Source organism: Carlito syrichta, unplaced genomic scaffold (genome assembly GCF_000164805.1).
Source record: "Carlito syrichta isolate Samal-C Ts95f unplaced genomic scaffold, Tarsius_syrichta-2.0.1 Scaffold79433, whole genome shotgun sequence".
Taxonomy (NCBI): Eukaryota; Metazoa; Chordata; class Mammalia; order Primates; family Tarsiidae; genus Carlito; species Carlito syrichta.
The window spans coordinates 43,602-63,377 of NW_007023529.1; the positions used below are offsets into that span (position 1 = coordinate 43,602).

At 31.7% G+C, this 19,776-nt stretch overlaps 1 protein-coding gene across 1 annotated transcript in view; it reads left to right on the forward strand.

Annotated features, from left to right (window-relative positions):
• Nucleotides 1-597: 597 nt before the first annotated feature.
• ARID2 (AT-rich interaction domain 2) overlaps nucleotides 598-19,776 on the forward strand; it is an 88,471-nt gene continuing 69,292 nt past the window's right edge. Inside the window, exons 1-3 of the mRNA XM_008054622.2 lie at nucleotides 598-733; nucleotides 7,782-8,000; nucleotides 11,652-11,719. Of these exons, the coding sequence (XP_008052813.1) occupies nucleotides 7,811-8,000; nucleotides 11,652-11,719 (258 nt within the window). The 5' untranslated portion in view covers nucleotides 598-733; nucleotides 7,782-7,810. The remainder of the gene's footprint in view (nucleotides 734-7,781; nucleotides 8,001-11,651; nucleotides 11,720-19,776) is intronic.

Sequence of the window (19,776 nt, forward strand, 5' to 3'; positions counted from 1 at the left end):
TCAAACAAATGTACAGATTAAGCTTATTGCAGCATGATTTGCGATACTAAAAAAAAAAAAAAAAACCCTGAAAATAGCCTAAATATATTCCTAGAGAACTAGTTAAGTTACTATGTATAAATAGGATCAAATACTATATAATTGTTAATAGTGAAGTGTAGTAGTTAGTATGTATTGACATACATACATTGTTAAATGAAAATACTCACAGAAAATATACTGAAGTAAGCACATGAACCTGTGGTTATCTCTAGTAAGTGAAATTGGAAAAGTTAGGGGTTGGGAAATCACAGTAACTTTTTTTTTTTTTAAGTAAAAATACTATTCACTTAGTATGCTCTACTTTTATATTTTTATTTGAGCAGTGGTGTGGTTTTTTTCTGAAAATATAAAAATATTTTTAGAGTCATTACACCGAGTTTATCTGCAGTATTATTAATAAACTGAAATTACTTTCCCAGTAATATAAGAGGTCTGTGGTATTTTCATTAATTTTTTTTTAGATTTTTGTTTAGAAAAGGAAAACAAATGTATGTGGTAGGACTCAAACAAGACATAATTCTATTTTAAAATTTTTGCTGTGCCGTTTTCTATTTCAGTTACCTAGAAAAGTACGAGAAAGTTCATCATTTTGGGGAGGATGATGATGAAGTCCCACCAGGCAACCCAAAGCCACAGCTTCCTATTGGTGCAATTCCATCTTCCTACAATTACCAGCAACACAGTGTGTCAGGTAAATATCACTGGAAATTAACAGGACATAGATCCAGAGTTTTAAGTTAGGAAAACAGACATCACATCATCCAATTAATTTATTCCTTCCTTTGCACATGAGAACACCTAAGGCTTTGAGGTAATGCAGCTTTCAATGATTGACAGCACCTAATTGGTATCAGGGCCCTTTCTGTCACAAGTTGTTGCTACACATTTTAGCTGCAGGAATTTTTAGTTGCAAATACTTGAATTTTCTTTTTATATATTTACTTTTTTGTGTGAGAAAGCAGGATTTATTGAGAGGACAAAGAAGCTTTCACAATGGGAGGGGACCCGAAGGGATTGCTCATCTGGGGAAATACTTGTATTTTCAAGTAAAGATTTTTCCTTATTGCTTTGACTGATCATCAGTTTATCCTGAATAGTCACTAAAGGATAAGAGGAATGTCCTGTTAGGATTAAGGAAGCCAGGAATTTTCATAGAGATTCATTTAGATTTTCTACAGTTACTGGGATTTCCAGTACCAGAATTCTTGGAAATGTTTCTAACTGTTCTACTATTTTCCTGCCATGGTGTCAGGAAGAAGTTGTTTTTCACTTGTCATTCATGTAATGGTTATAGAGGAATCTGTAGCTTCAAAAGAGCTGGACTCAAATTGGAAATAATCAACTTGAGTGTCAAGGAGATTCTTGAAAAGAGTCGATATAGGGGTTCCAGGGATCCAGTTTTTAGTGACTTGAGAATCAGAACTGTGATGACTAGGAAGAGAGCTCTAAGGAGATACACATCTCTGTTTCTTCACTTACCAACATTTGACCTAAAAAAAGAGCTAGGTGCAGGGGCTCACGGCTATAATCCCAGCACTTTGGGAAGTGGAGGTGAGAGAATTGCCTGAGCCTGTGGGTTTGAGACTAGTCTGGGCAACATGGCGAGACCTCGTCTCTACAGTAAATCAAAAAATTAACTGGGCATGGTAGTGCACACCTGTAGTTCCAGCTACTTGGAAGACTGAACCCAGCAGGTCGAGCCTGCAGCTGCCGTGAGTATGCCACTGCACTCCACAGTGAGACTCTGACTAACAAAAACAAAAAAAAGGAGTAGATATTTCTTTTTCAAGGTATGTGCTTTAAAAAATTAAACTGTTGTAAATATTTATTATTATTCATTGGCACTGGTGTTAATTTCTTATAGGATATTCTGAGATTTAAGCTAACTGATTTATGCCATTATCACCATTTTTTCACATTTATCCATTTTCAAAGTTTCTTTCATATTGAGTTTGACTCCATATGTCTTCCCCAATCATTAATGACTGAAAAAGCAAAATCTCTTCTTAGAATATGTGATCTCCATTAGAAGAGGCTTCATCTGATCCTTTTGTATAATTGGGGTGATAGAGCAGAGAGTTATAAACGAAACTCAGAATTGTTTTTAATGAATAGGTATTACCATAAGAACAAAGACTAAAGGAGAACATTTTAAGTCACCATGTAGAAATACTTGCTATAGTTTAAGCTGATAAAATAAAATGGGCTGACTTGTTAGGTGATATTGCTCCTTGTTCTTAAAGAGCTAATGACTATGATCTAATTCAAGAGTATCCCTACATTGAATGGGACATTGTACTAATGATCTTTAAAAATCATTTTCAACTTAATAACTATGTGATTCCTATACTATAATAACAGTGGAGCTGTTCGTTCTTGTAGCTTAAATGGAGTTTGGTGTCTGCAACTACAACTCCCCAAACCACCCCTTTTCATGTTTGCTCTTGTTTAAAATCAGATTTTTTTCCTACATCTTTTTTTTTTCTCCTCTAATTAAAATTGATTTATTTGAAGATGTGAATTTTTAAAATATATCTTAGAAGCCTAAATGAAACTTACCGATAGAGCTTCACAAGTTAAAGGAATGATAGAATTGCCCAGCCTATTTTATAACAACTCCTTTATAAAATTCTATGATATGTCTGGTTTAAGAGAACCTGAACAGTTATGTAACATGTAACACCTTTGACAAAATCGGGATTGGTGATTCATGAAAGGGAAGAAACTGGGAGTTGATGTTCGGGAACATAAGATTATAAAATATCTAAAACGAACTGAAAAGAAGTATATTTCAGGGCAGTAGTTATAAATTTAGAGGTGCATTTTATTTTTCTAGAGAAAGCCATAGCAACATTATGATAGTGTTCTAAAAATTAATGTGATTATTAATATATAAAACAAATCCTTGACTGATGATTCTTTTCAAGTGTCATTAAGGAAAATAGAGTATGTTTCATAACTTTGTGTGTGTGTTTGTTGTAAGAAAGCACCAAAATGGAATATATAATGGTAGATTAAGGGTATTTAGAAAAATTTATTTCTACCTTTATCTTTGTTCATATAGCCTTACTCCCTTTGTAGGTTTGGATAAATGTATTTATCCAGAGATATATTTATTGTTGATATTTAAAAAAGCTATTTCTAAAACAATATTTTGAATGGTAATATAATACATTTCAATTGGCTGCAGCTCCAGGATACACAGTATCATACATTGATAGAATGTGGGCCTGAATTTGCTTTTGAGGATATTGACTTATTTGCCCAGTGACTTTAAATAGCAGATATATTGTGGATTTTGCTTTAAGCTTTAGGATGATTTATCATTGGCATTAATATATGGTTGTTTTGTCATTTATTTGCATAGTTCTTTATACTTTTTTTTTTTTTTTTTTTTGAGTTGGAGACTCACTCTGTCGCCCAGACTGGAGTGCAGTGGCCGCTCCCGGCCACCGCAGCCTCGACCTGCTGGACTCCGGCGATCCTTCCGCCTCAGCCTTCCGAGTAGCCAGAATTACAGGCGTGTGCTACCACGCCTGGCTGATTTTTTGATTTATTGTAGAGATGAGGTGTCGCTGCCCAGGCAGGTCTCAAACCCGCGGGCTCAGGCAATCCACTCACCTCAGCCTCCCAAAGGCGCGGGATTACAGGCTGAGCCACCGAGCCCAGCTAGTTCTTTATACTTTTAATTGACATAAATACTGAATCATTTGGTTCCTTCTTTTCCCTATTCTTTTTTTTGGGAATTGATTGGATACAATTATTTCCGCAGAATTGTTAAGTGAATTATTAAGAACCTTTTTGTTCATCTTTTCTAACTTTTTAAAGATGTATTTGCAATATTTTTATAGAAAAATTGTGAAAGACAGAATTGACAAATGGTAACTAGTCGATAACTTCTGACAAAGTTATTCAGGCATATATTGAAATTAATAGAATTCTAGATTTTTTTTTTTTTTTTGAGTTGGAGTCTCACTCTGTCACCAGGCTGGAGTGCAGTGGTATGCTCACGGCCACCTCAGCGCAACCTGCTGGGCTCCAGCGATCCTTCTACCTCAGCCTTCCAAGTAGCTGGAACTACAGGCATGTGCTACCACACCTGGCTAAGTTTTTGATTTATGGTAGAGTTGAGATCTCACCAAGTTGCCTAGGCTGTTCTTGTACCCATGGGCTCAGGCAGTCCCCTCACCTTGGCCTCCAAAGTACTGGGATTACAGGCTTGAGCCACTGTGCCTGACCAGAATTCTAGAATTTCAATGCTGGCCAGGATTTTAGTGATTATTTAATCCAGTCTAATCATTTCAGTGAAATGAGGCCAAGTACCCTGTCCATTTGTATACAGAAAAATTTTACAAATCGTTATCAGTTATATTTGAGTAAACATTTTTCTTTAAGTGTTCCATGTTCTAACAGAAATTTGGACTACAACAATTACTTCTAATATCAATGGAAATAATTAATATGTTACAGAATTTCAGCAACAGACACATACAGCACCAGGAGCAATTGTCCCTTCTTAACTGAAAACAAAGAAGTGATTTTGTTAGATTAAGTTTATCAGTGGTGATCCACTTGTATAACTTTTGAATCAAGGTTATTGAAAATACATTTCCATTCTCATTCTGTTTCTAAAATTGTAGCTGTTCAGTCATATCTCCTTGGGAGAAAGAAAGGGAGGATCTGAAAATCTAACTATTTTCTCCTATGTTATTTTGATACTCTTTACAAAGTGTGATATAATTAAAGGACATTTCATAATTGTCATATTTATTTATCTTATTCTAAATTGAAGATGTCTTTGACAAAGTTATTCAAGCAAGGTTGTATTGAATTGAGCATCTCATTTTTCAGTGGGAGATAGAACAATTTTAAGCTCATATTGAAAGCACATAAAGTTCAGCACTGTGACCAGACAGTGAACATGGGTTCCAAGTTTCTTTTGAATTATTGTTGAAACTGGCTTATCATCATCAATTCTAGTTTGCAGGAGAGTAATATAAAAATCCACTTCTATACAAGTTTCATTACTTTTCAGATATTTATTTTGTTATTTATGAGAAATTTCATTTTTAAAGATTATAACAAATGAACAATATATTCCTATTATTCAGTTTTGAGTACTGTAAAGAATCTATGTGTACTTATTCATAACTGTATTGTGGCACTTTATTATTTTATTAGAGACATTCCTAGCATAACTTAGAATTGAAGAGATGTCTTTTCAACTGTCTGCATTGGGAAATGAAGAAATTGCTTTACCTACATAATTTTTTTCTGTGGTATGTTGTTACAATAGATTTTAGAGAGGTAGTTTTTTAAAAATCTTTTTTAAAAATCCAGATATTTCTGAAATATTTAATGTAGAAGTTTCCTAACTTTAGTTTTCTTGCCTTTTCCTTTAAACTAGTTATAACTTTGAGAAATGTGCCTGAGATAGTTTTCTCAAGATACAGCTGCCAAGGCTTTAACTGCCCCAGTATAAGACTCAGTATTTCTAGAAACATAACATATATATCAAATTTGATATATAGTTACCATATATAATAGATACATCTACATATTCTAGGTATATATATGAAGATTGCATTGTATCTTGGAGTTCTGTAATCTCATTTTCCCTTCAAAGTTTTGTAAAATGTTTTAAATTAATTTTCCTATAGAAAACCTTAGTTACTTTGGTTTAGGCAAAGATTTCTTAGGACATAAAAGTAAAAATTTATAAATTGGACTTCATGAACCCTTTGTACTCAAATGTCCCCTCTGAGGGACATCGTAAATCTAGCAAACCACCTAGATGTCCCCTCTCAGGGAACATAAAGTGATTGCTGGTAATTATACTTATGCTAGTGTAACTTTTTCAAAAATGTGTATTTCTTTGAGTTTTCCATTCAAATTGTATGAAAAGCAAATAAGGAGATGGAATAAATGCTAAGATATATATTGATCAGTTGAAAAGTGGTTTTTAGAAATCACGAGTGTGTCCTTCTACATCTTCTTCGAACAATAGACTGAACAATAAATTATATATTAATGTGACAGGAAGAAAATGAGACTGCATTGTCTGCTCGAGTAGAAAAACACCAGGTGGAGGACGTCAAATAAATTACTGTTGTACAACACGTATTAATGAACCTACAGTACATGTTGGTGACTGTTTAACATGTTACTACACATTAGAAAAATACAGAATTTTGGGTTTTTTGTCATAAATAAATTCCTCAATGTTCAAAATTTTATTATAAGCCAAATATCATTACAGTAAAATCATTGGTTTCAATGCTATACTACTTAATATGAAGTGATTCATTTTTCACTATTTCATTAAAAAGTGCAGTTGAGTTTCTGGTAGGTGATCCATGAGATGTCTCCAAGTGCAAAAGATTAAAATTAAAATTTCTCAGGCTGGGCGCAGTGGCTCACACCTGTAATCCCAGCACTTTGGGAGGCTGAGGTGAGAGGGTTGCCAGAGCTCAGGGTTCAAAATCAGCCTGGGCAACTTGGCAAGTTGTCTCTACAATAAGAAAAAATTAGCTGGGCATGATGGTCGATGTGTCTGTAGTTCCAGCTACTTGGAAAGCTGAGCAGAAGGATGGTCTGAGCCTAGTAGATCAAGGCTGCGGTGGCTGTGATTATGTCACTGCACTCCTGTCTGGGTGACAGAGTGAGATTTCAACTAAAAAAAAAAAATTAAAATTTATCTTTAAAGACGCTTAAGAAAATGAAAAGACAAGCAAGCCACTGACTGGGAGAAATTATTTGTGAAACAAATGTTGGACAAGGGACTTGTATTCAGAATATTTAAAACACAGTATTAAGTGCTAGCAAGCATCCAGAGTAATAGGATCTCTATACATTGCTGGTGGAAATGTAAGCTATTACAGCCACTTTAGAAAACAGTTTCATGGCTTCTTACAGAAGTTAAGCACACAGTTAGGTATAACCCAGCAATACCACTTCTGGGTATTTAGACAAAAGAAATTTTTAAAAATGTCCCCACAAAATCCTGTATGTGAATGTTTACGTAAACTATTCATAAGTACTAAAATGCAGAAACAATCCAAGTGTCCATCAGCTAGGAAATGGATTAACAAACTAGTTAAAAAGGAATGGATTACTGATACACTCATAAATATGGTTTTGAATCTCAAAAGCATTCTACCAAAAGAAGGAAACCAAACATATAAAAGGCCAGTGCTGTATGTTTCCATCCATTTGGCATTTTGAAATAAAACAAAGCTATAGGATCAGAAATTAATTTAGTCTCTGGTACCTAGTGGTAGAGGGCAGAATAGGCTACAGAAGAACGTGAGAAACATTTTGGAGTGATGGAAATACACTATATCTTGACTGTGGCTGTGGCTAAAAGACTATATACATTTGTCAGAACACATAGATTTATAGTATTAAAAGGCATGGCTTTTACTATGTTAACTATATTGCAGTAAATCAGAACAAGACCTTTGAAATGCAATAGTAAAAAGTGTAGATTAGGTAAATAAAGTTATATAATAATACTTTGGTAGTGATGTCCAAGTGTTTATATTTTTGTATTTTAATAACTATTTCAGTAATGTAATTGCAGTGACTACTAGTAAACCTAAGAAGTTTAGAAAGTGGAACTTCTAATCAGTTTATATTTTATTTAAAAAAATGAAAAACTCTGTACTACATCCATAGAATATTAACCATAAGAGTTTTCAATTCTTGATATACTTAAGGTGTTTTTTTTTCTTTGTTAGATTATCTGCGTCAAAGTTATGGGCTGTCTATGGACTTCAATTCGCCAAATGATTATAATAAATTGGTGCTTTCACTGTTATCTGGACTCCCAAATGAAGTGGACTTTGCTATTAATGTATGCACTCTTCTATCAAATGAAAGCAAGCACGTCATGCAACTTGAAAAAGACCCTAAAATCATCACTTTATTACTTGCTAATGCTGGAGTGTTTGATGACAGTAAGTTCTAAGCTGAACATACTGTATGATTTATAAAGGTGTTAAAGATTTTTTAATTTAATTTTTTAAAATCTAGCTTTGAGTTTCACTGTTTATAATATGAATGTTTGGGGTTGTTTTTAACCTTAAATATTTGAATAGTAATTTAATCTTATTAGAGGTTTTGAAGTAAAAGTTCTGGTTTTTGTTTTGGGGTAAATTATAGGTTTCCTGAGTCAAGAAGATTCTATGTTACAAAGTTCTGATAAAGAAAATTAGAAGAAAAAGAAAAGGAGAAGAAAATTAGGATCTGAAAGCTATTGTTTTCTGGAGTCTATTTCTACTAGTGTGTGGCTATATTTTTAACTAAAACTTTTAGGTCAATACATTTGAAGATCTGCATCATAAATAATCATAGTGAGGTCTATCAAATGCCTGTTTATTTGTAGGATTTGCTAGTTTTTTTTTTATAAATAAAATTTTTTTTCTGAAATTATCAGACTAGCTTACTATTTCAAATTACTCAGTTTTCTAATTATATCGAATGGCGATTTAGAAAATATATTTTGAAATTGTTTCCTGCTCAGTTTTTCTTTTGTGAAATATCTTTTAGCTGTTTGTTATTGATATAAAATTGTTTCTTGCTTTTCAGCTGTTCCCCTACCCCAACCCAATTATTTTCCCTTTTTTTTTGCCAGAAGTATGTCCTTTTTAAAGTATTAGGTATTCACATATATATATTGAAACTATTTTATCTTTTAAGAAATTATATATATAGCACAGTAGATAGAGCCTGTGAGATAATCTGTTGTAACATTTTAGATACATAACTTTGGGTTTTTATTTTTAAATAGCAAAATGTTTGCAAACGTTTAGTTTTCTGCTATTTGATTTGGGTTAAGTGGTATACTTTTCAGACAGTTTTATTTGGGATTATCTGTAAGAGTCCTTAAAATTTGACACGTAATTACTTTTATACAATTTTTAATTTAGTTTGAACAAAAGTAAAAATTAGTTTTATAACTTGCCTGAAACTATTCTTGGTTACATGGGGAAGGAACAAAGACTATTACTTCTCAGCTTCTCTCGTAACTTTGAAGATATAAATTTGTTGGATTTTCATCTCACTTTTGTATTCTTGATTCCGGATACTTTATTTTGATTTTTCAAATACAACTTTCAGCATTTAATATAGAATGAAATTGGAAATTATATCACGTTTTTAGAAACCCTAAAATGAAGTCTTTGGAAAGAATATATATTCTCAAACCAGAATAATTTTCATGAAGTCATACTGCTTTATTGTTAAATAGGATTACATGTAAATAACTTAAATTATGTATATAATAGAGGTAATCTTATCAGTTTTGGTGCAGTAAGACATGGCCTTCTTTAGACTCAACTTATCTTTTTGCATTTGTTAGGCATTTTTATTTGTTTGAAAGACTAAATAATTATATAGTATAGCAATCTAAAACATCAGTATTTTAGCAAATACTGTTTAAGGATTGTTTCTATCATTTCAACAGTCTCAGAAAGTTTAGTTCCAGAGTACCTAAGGGATTTTATAAAGACCTTATACTTAAAACAGTGGTTTTATGAGATAAAAATAATTATTTTTGGAGTTTGAAGGCTGTAAGTGTATTTGATTTGGTTAGGCCTTTGAGAGGTTTTGATTTGCTTTTTAGGAAAGAGATTTTAATTGAGATAAATTTAGATGTCACTTTCTCTAGAAAGTATGAGATGTGTTACACGTTTTGTGTTTGAAGACGTTTAATAAAAATTCGATGTGACAAAAAATGTAATTTTTCCATCCTTATATTTCTATCCAGTATTCTGTTCCAAGTTATTTTTTTGGTAGGGTTTTTTAAGACAAATAAAACCTTGTCTCTCTTTAGAGGTTATGTGGGCTTCATTTTGCTGATTAAGTTGCTACTTATATGTAAGTTTGATGTTTTGTGAAATGCTTTTTAGGTTGCTGTAATTTATTTATTTATTAAAAACATGTAAATCTATTTATACCATTTCCTTGTGGCCCTAATACCAGTATTAAAGTCATGAGTAAATAAAATTTATGTTTAAACTGGTTCTAATCCTTACCCATCCAAATATTCTTATTCTAATCTAAGTGCATTACAGACTTTATTTTACTCAATATTAGCTAAACATTGGGTCTTTAATTAAATGGGTAATTACTGTAAAGATTCAATAAATCTCTTACAACAGAAAGCACATCTACTTGTTATGCTTATGACATGTTCAATAAAGAGGCTTAATTTTGCTTTTTTAAAAGATTGACATAACTAGACCAGGTGTGGTGGCTCATTCCTGTAATCCCAGCGCCTTGGGAGGATAATGTTTACGGAATGCTTGAACCTGGGAGTTCGAGACCAGCCCAGGCAACTGAGTAAAATCTCTACAAAAAAAAATTAAAAATTAGCCAATTATGGTTGCACATGCTTGTAGTTATAGATACTTGGAAAACTGAGGTATAAAGATCACCTGAGTCCAGAACCTGGGTGACAGTGAGAGCCCCACTATTAAGAAAAAGATTAACATAACTAATTTTTCTGTAAACAATTGTCATTGTATTATTTTCTTTCTGTTTTCTTTTTTATTTTTGAGTAGGAGTCTCTCTTTGTCACCCAGACCGGAGTACAGTGGCACACTCACGGCCACCCCAGTGTCGACCTGCTGGGCTCCCGTGATCCTTCTGCCTCAGCCTTCCAACTACAGAGGCGTGCTACCATGCTGGGCTAATTTTTTGATTTATTGTAGAGGCGAGGTCTCGCCAAGTTGCTTGGGCTGGTCTCAAACCTGCAGGTTCAGGCAATCCACTCTCCCCAGCCTCCCAAAATTCTGGGATTACAGGCTGATTCTTTCTGTTTTCTAAAGGCAGTCGTTCGTTACAGTACTAATGTGATAGTTGATGAAGGATTGACCTAATTTTTAAAGGGGAAAACAGTGTGCCACAGCTGAGACATTTTTATCATACAGCTTTACAGTGTAGTCTCATAACTTATGATACAAGCTAACAACATAAAGGAGAAGAAAATGATATAACATGTACCTATAAGTCTTTTTGTGTGTTGAGGAGAGTCCACATGTGAGTGAGAGTATTGTTAAGCTTAAGAAGAGAAGCTTTTCAACAGTCATAAAGTTATCAGAAAACATAAATATGATATGGACCTGAGATTTTTCCCTTAAAGGAGATTTTATTCGTGGGAATTATTTACAAAGAATGCCATGCTCTTTTTGAAATACAAATAATAATTATTGCTGAAATTTAATATGAAGATTTAAAATGTTAACAATCTGGCAATCTATAGTAATAACATCAGTTTTACTTTTTAGCATTTTTCTTTTCTGAAAATGAAAACTAATACAGAGTAATTATAGTACTTTTCATTTATTTTCTTTATTGTCTAGTATAACATGAAAATGAGTTGTATATTTTTAGTTTGTAGAAACACAAATTTTTTTTTAAATCCTGTAACTAAAAAATGTATTTATAAAAAAATCCATGACTTTCTATCAATTACTATAAAACACTTTTTAGTGAATAAGATATATTAATATGAAGTTTTACTGTTTTTCTAAGCCTTTCCATTATTCAAGAATTAAATGAAATAGTTAATTGCATTTTACTGAATGTACTATTTATTCTTTTAGCATTAGGATCCTTTTCCACTGTATTTGGGGAAGAATGGAAAGAGAAGACTGATAGAGACTTCGTTAAGGTAATTCACATAAATTACAATGCTGAGCCATTGAGTACTCAAGTCAGCAATAGATCAAGGGTTGCCAGTATTATATACATGATACTATCTAGACTTTTATCTTTACTTAATGCATGCATAACTGTTTAGAAGTTAAGTAAAACATTATTTAGAATATCTAATGCACAGAAACAGTTATTATTTTATTATATACTGACTTCTGATCATGGTAAATCTACAACCATAACAATAAACATTTGAATGACCTTCTTCCCAACAGGGATTCTGAGACTGTATTTCAGAAAGTTTTATTATGTTTGTTCTGAAATTTATGCAATTTAGGAAGAAATGAAGGTCCAGATCTATCATCAAATCTTCAGAAAGACATAAGACTGAAAGATTAGTAGGTGTCAATCTAGAGAAAAGTATTTGTGAATATATTATTCAAAAAAGTCTACTAGTGAATTTCAAGTAAGAAACTACAAAAAGATTTGAACAAATTATTTTCTCATGTGCACTTGTCTGGTTTTCCTGGCTTTGAAATAAGTATAGGATACTTCTTTTATTTACTATCTATGGATACAATCTATCATGTTATTAGTAATAGAACATGCACATTACACATATTTTCTTTTCTTTAAAGCTGATACATTAGTAACATCTAAGTTTAATTTCTAAATCTATCCACTTTGTTTTTTGAAAGTCACCCTCAAAACACTGTGAAATATAACACATGTGGATGTTATTTGATTAATTATTTAAGTGTTAAAAGACAATTATAGTAAAAATTTTGATATTTACCAGACAAAATAGATTGTAAGTCACAAAACATATAAGAAGAAAAAGATCATTTTATAATGAAAAAACGATCAGTGCAGTAAGAGGAGATATATATATAAAACAAATACTATTAGAGTTAAAAAGAGAGAAAAAAGAGAGATAGACTCCAATAACAATTATACTTCAGAACTCCAACACTCCATTTTCAGCATTGGGCAGATGTTTTTAGACAGAAAACCAACAAAGAAACTTTGAATTTAATCCTCACTATGGACTAAGTGGACCTAACAGTCATTTACAGAACGTTTTCTCCAATAGCTGCAGAATAAACAGTCTTCTCATCAGCACAAGTGGTAGGCCACAAAACAAGTCTCAACACATTTTTTAAAATTGCAGTAGTAGCAAGTGTCTTCTAAGACACTTGTCTTCTAAGACCACAGTATAAAACTAGAAATCAACAATAAGAACAACTTTGGAATCTGTACAGTTACATGAAAATTAAACAACATGCTCCTGAACGTGGGTCAATGATGAAATTATAAAGGGGATCAAAAAAATTTCATGAAACAAACAAAAATGGAAACATAACTACAAAACAACGATGAAAGAAATTGAAGAGGACACAAATGGAAACACATTCCATGCTTATGGATCAGAATTAATATTGTTCAAATGACCATAGTTACTACTCAAAGCAGTTTACAGATTCAGTGCAATCCTTATCAAAATACCAATACTATTCTTCACAGAAATAGAAAAAAGAATTCTAAAATTCACAAAAGCCAAAGCAATCCTGAGCAAAAAGAACAAAGCTGGAAGCATCACACTACCTGATTTCAAAATATACCACAAAGCTATAGGAATCAAAGAAGCACAGTATTGGTTTAAAAACAAACATGCTGACCAGTGGAAAAAAACAGAGAACCCAGAAATAATCCATTGATTTACAGCCAAATTATTTTCAAGAAAGGCACCAAAAACTTACATTGGGAAAAAATACCATCATTGATAAATAGTGCTAAGAAAAGTGGATATCCATAAGCAAAAGAATAAAAGTAGGCCCCTATCTCTTATCATATACAAAAAGCAACTCAAAATGGATTAAAGACTTAAACACATGACCCAGAGCTATGGAACTACTAAAAGAAAATATAGGGGAAATGTTTAAGGACATTGTGTAGGCAAAAATTTTATGACTGATCAAATGCACAGACAACAAAAACTTCTGTACAACAAAGGAAACAAAAGAGTGAAAAGATACCTTGTAGAAGGAGAGAAAATATTTGCAAAGTATTCATCAAATAGGGACTAATATCCAGAATATGCAAGGAACTTAATCGACTCAACAGCAAAAAAAAAGAAAAAGATTCTATTAAGGGTGGGCAAAAGATGTTAGTAAGTATTTCTCAGAAGAAGACATATGCATGGCCAAAAAATATGTGAAAAATTGCTCAACAGCACTACTCATCAGAGAAATGCAAATGAAAACCACAATGAGACCAAAAAAAGAAAAAGATGATGAGGATGCAAAGAAAAGGGAACTCATACACTATTGATAGGAATGTAAATTAGTACAGCCATTGTGGAGGTTTCTCAAAAAACTAAAAATAGAACTACCATATAATCCATCAATCCCACTACTGAGTATTTATCTAAAGGAAAGGAAATCAGTATATTAAAGAGATATCTGTATCCCCATGGCTATGGCAGCACTATTCACAATAGCCAAGATATGGAATCAACCTAAGTGTCCATCACCAAATGAATATATAATGAAAATATGGTGTATATATAGATATGTCTTGAATATTATTCATCTATAAAAAGAATGAAATTCTACCATTTGTAGCCACATGAATGGAACTGGAGGTCATTATGTTAAGCAAAATAAGCCAGGCACAGAAAGAAAAATATCTCATGTTCTCAGATGTATGAGCTAAAGAAGTTGACATCTTGGAGGTAGAGAGCAGAATGACGGTTACCAGAGGCTAGACAGGGTTAGGACTGGGTTGATGAAGAGGGGTTGTTTAATGAGTACCTGCAGACTGGGAGTTAGGAGTAAGTTCTAATGTTCAGTATCACAGTAGGGTGACTATCGTTAACTATAGCTTATTGTATATTTCAAAATAGATAGAAGATTTAGAATGTTCCCAACACAAAGAAATGATAAATGTTTGAGGTGATGGATATTCTAAATACCCTAATTTGATCATTACACATTGTATACATGTGTCAAAATATCACATATCCCCCTTAAATATATGCAATTATTATGTCTTAATAAAAGTTGATGTTGAAATAATCTAGCAAATTGGGATGAAGAGAGATTTGTTTTGGCCATGCTTTTGTTAAGCCCTGGCCCAGCCACATGACTAGGCCATGTTTTCCTAAGCTTTGTCCCCCTCCCGTACCTTGGGGAGGTCTTTTGTCTAATTTCCTTTCTAAATAAACTATATTTTCCAATCTAAAAAATAAGTGATTTGTTTTTAAGAAACAGTATATGTCAACTACTAGTAAGATATTTCTAGTGACATTTTCCCTAAAGAAACAGGAAATTAGGGTTTATGTCCAACTTGGTAAATATATATTACATTATAAAATTTGTTAAACCAAAAATTACAATTGTTGGATTGTAGTAAAAGTAAGAAGCTTTAATGACTTTTATTCAAGTGTTGGTAGTCTTTAGGTTTACCTAACACAAACTGCTAATGATAATTACTAATAAACAAATTGGCCTATTTTAAGTATTATAAATTGTCTTTAAGAATAAAGCGTTAAGACTTTTTTAAAATTGTAATGTAGATCAGCATGATTTCTTGAATCCTTCATAGATCTTTAAATGTTTAAATCTAAAACAAATCCTTATCGGTTTGGTTTCTAACTAATATTATCACTTAGGCATTTTCCTTTTATAATGTGTTAACTTGCTCTTTACCTAAGAGGAAATAAAATTAAGGAGGTTACATTAGTTAGACACTCAGCATCATTGCCTTATATCAAAGTAATTTCATATTGTCATGTAGATATGTTTACGTTCTATCAGAAAAATATTCTTTTCAGAAAAGAAGTAAAAGTTTTTAACTTTTAATTGGACTGGATGTTAAAACACCTTACAAATACCTAATAATTCTAATATCTAAGGCTCTTTGACTAATTTAACTAACTGTAACTTATGATACATTATTCCCTTGTGTTTTATACTGTTGATTACAAATTTCAACAGACTTGTTCTTGTGGGATTTTTGCACAGATTGGATTGATTATTCTTTCACTGCTGTGTTACATTTGCTAATCTTCTAAAGAGAAATACTGATACAGACTGGCTGTATTCATTTCTTCATTGATTTTCCAGTGACTGAAGTAGTAAAGTGATCCTGTGGAGCTTGATGAGTAGGCCAGTGGTTTTAAAAAAAAAATTACGGTGTTTGTTGCCCAAATGTCAGGTAGAGAGAGTCAAGTCCTTTTATCTCCATTTCTTTGAAAGTATTAGATCTTCAAAATTTTCACTGTGATATAGAGATACATTCCCCACCTCACAAGCTGACCCTATATCTTGTTCTCACTCCCCCCGTTAAAAATTGATGATGGAAGTGTGAGTTGCACAAAATGTTTATTTATGTATGCAGTCACAATGGGCAGTGAGGGTTGTCAGTGTAATCACTAATCACATGAAATCAAGAAGATGCAAATATATTGGAGAAGAGTAGATGATTCCTGCTGTTGTATATATTTTCTTTTTAATTCTGTTCATGTGTCTTTCTATATGCTATATTGTTTTAGTTTAACTTGCTGCACTTTTTCTAACTTCTTAAGCTAGTGCTTATATGATTGAATTTTGTTCTTATTTTTCAAATACATTCTAATACATACATTGAGACTACAAAATCCCCTTTAAACATGGCTTTAATTTCACTCTACCAATTTTGATATGTTTTCACCACAAATCATTTTTTAAATATCTTATTTCTGTTACAATTCTACCTTGACACATGGATTATTTAGAAAGGAATTTTTTTCATTTCCAAAATTATATGAAGTTATACTAGTTTTATTTTTCTTATTAATTTCTAACTAAATTTCACTGTGTTGAGATAGAATGTACTCTGTATAATTTTAACCTTTTGAAATGTTTTTACCTTTTATTTTGTACCTGGGTGTTGGTCAGATTTTATAAATGCTCCACATGTATTTGAAAAGAATATATATTCTGAAGCTTGGTGTAGATTTCTGTAACTGTCAGCCCAGCACCACTAATCTTGATGTTCATAGCTATACATCAATACTGGCATTTGTGTCTATTAGTTCCTTCATTCATGTTGAGAGGTATGTTAATTAAAATCATCCAGTTTGATTGTAGGTGTGTCTCGTTCTCCTTTTATTTCCGTGTGTTTTAATATTTTGATGCTATTATTTCTTTGGTGCCCACAAAGTTGCTACATCTTTCTAGTTAATTGAACTTAGTGAAGTATTTCTTTTTGCCTTCATGTATTTTTAGTAATATCCATATAACTATGTCAGTTTTCATTTGATTGGTGTTTATATAATTTACATTTTATTTTCAACCATTTTTATCCTTGTAGTTACACGAGTTTTTTGTAAACAACATATATTTGGACTTTGTTGTTGTTGTTTTTTTCCATTGTGAAAAAAATTTGTTTTTAAATTCGTGAGTTTACTCTAGGTAATTATGATATATTTGTGTTTAAATTTACCATATTTCTATATGTCTTTCCTATTCAGTTTTTGTTTTTCTTCTTTGTTACCTTCTTCTGAATTGATTTGACTGAGTATTGTTTATTATTTAATTTCTCCCTATATTAATACTTTTTTTCTTGTTTTCTTATTGGTTACACTAGAGATTATAATTTGAGTTCTTTTTAATTTAGTAAATTATTATTTTTACCACTTCTTAGATAATGCAGGGATCCTAGAACAACTTTATTTCCTTTTACTGAAGTCATGATTTGTATGTTTTTGTTACATATTAATTTATTCCTTTTCAGATTTAAACTTTTTTCTTTGCTAATATCAGCCTACACTATAAAATTTCCTCTATAAACTGCTTTAGCTACGTCCCCATTTAATGTTGAGTTTTCATTATCATTTGGTTTAAGATATTTTCTTTTTCCTTGTGATTTCTTTGATTCATGAGTTATAAAGAAATATATTGTTCCTTTTCTTATTATTTGACTTTTCCAGCTAATTTTTAACCATCATCATTATCAATTTCTAATTGGATTTCTTTGTAGTTGGGGAACAAGTTTTTTATGATTTCAATCTTAGACTTATTAAGACTTTTTATATTTCATCATAAAGCCTTTCTTGGTGAATGTTTTATGTGTATGCTCAAATATTGTTAGATGTAGTATCTATTAATAACAATTAAGTCAAAGTAGTTGATATTGTTGACTTACATCATTACTGCTTTCTTATTGTTTTACCATTTCTTGAGATATGAGTGTAGAAATCATTAACTGTAATTATGAATATTTGTATCTATTTTCAGTTCTGTTGGTTTTTGCTTCCATGTATTTTGAACCTCTGTTTTTAGTAGTATACACATTTAGGATTGATGAATTAATTTTATTTAACAGTGAAATTGTTTTATACAGTGAAATTATCTTGATCTCTGGTAATATCACTTGTCTTGAAGTCTCCTCTTTCTGAAGTTTAGCTGATACCAGCTTTCTTATAATTAATGTTTTCATGATATATTTTTTTCATCTTTATGCTTTTCATCTATGTTTTTATATACAGTGTTTCTATAAACAGCATATTGCTGGCTCTTGGTTTCCTCCTCCTCAGTTTGCCTTTTCTACCATTTCTACCTTTAAATCAATGTGTTCATTAGTTCTTTTTGAAATTAAGAATGTGTTTGAGTTTAGACCCTCAACTATTATTTTCCTGAAAATTTTATTTTGCCTTCATGTTTGAAGGATAGTTTTGATAGATATAAAATTGTAGGATTTTATAACATTTAGCAGTTTAAAGACAGCATTGTTACTAACAATAAATCAACTTTTACATTTCTGTGTGTGCTGTATTCTGACTTCTTTTAATTTGTTCTCTTTATTACTGATATTTAATTAGGTTATAATGTACCTTGTGATTTTAATTGCTTACCTTACTTGGGGTTCATTTACCTTTTTGGATCTATGGATTGGAATTTTACATGTAATTGGGAAAATTTTTTTGGAATTTGACAGTTTTTAAAATTTTTTTTCTTTTCTCCTGTTTTCTGATAATACATTTATAGTCCTTCATATTCATGAGTTCTCTATCTGGATTAACCAACCATGGATAGAAAATGTAAGGGAAAAAACTAATAAAGAAATACAGTATAACAACTTTTATGTGGCATTTACATGGCATTATGTATTATAGGTAATCTAGAGATTATTTTAAGTATATGGGAGGTTGTGCATAGGTTATATGCAAATACTACACCATTTTATATAAGAAACTTGAGCATCTGGGAAATTTGGTGTCTATGGGGGTTCCTAGAACTAATACCCTGCATGTACTGAGGGACTGCTGTGTTTGCAGTTTTTAGACCTTTTTTTCTGTGCACTTCATTGTGGATAGTGTATATTGTTTTGCTTTCATCTTCTCTTTTCTAGTTAAGTCAATCTTGTAAATTTTTTTCATTTCAGATACAGAGGGTCCCTGAGTTTCAGCAGTTCAACTTTCAGTGTTTTGACTTTACTATGGGTTTATCAGGGTATGAAATGATATTTTAGAATCACTGTGGGTTTATTGGGATAGAATCTTATCATAAGTCAAGGAGCATCTGGTATTATGTTTTTCAGCTCTAGAAATTCCATTTGGTTATCTTATATTGTCCATTTCTTTCCTAATTATGTGCACATATTTTAAAAATCGTTGAGCATATTAAATAATAGTTTTTTTAAAAGTCCTCTGTTAATTCTATTTATAATTTTAGGATGTACTTTTGTTTAAACTGATTTTTGTCTTGGTTATGGCTCAAGTTTCTTCATTGATTTGTGTGATATTTTTTATGAGATGTGAATGTTGTGAGTAGTACATTGTTGAGTGTCTGAATTTTGGTGTTCTTCCAGAATATTCAACTATATTCTACCAGGCTGTTACATATGGATTTTCATAGCAGGGTTGTTTTAAGTTCTTGTTATAACAGATGTAGGAAAGCTGTTACTCTAGGGCTTATTTATGTCATCTCTTAAGCTGTGGCATTTTGGAGATTTCTACCACATGAGCTGGGTATATAGTGAATTTTATTTATTCTGGGAATTATTCAATTATACCTTCTAAGTATTTTT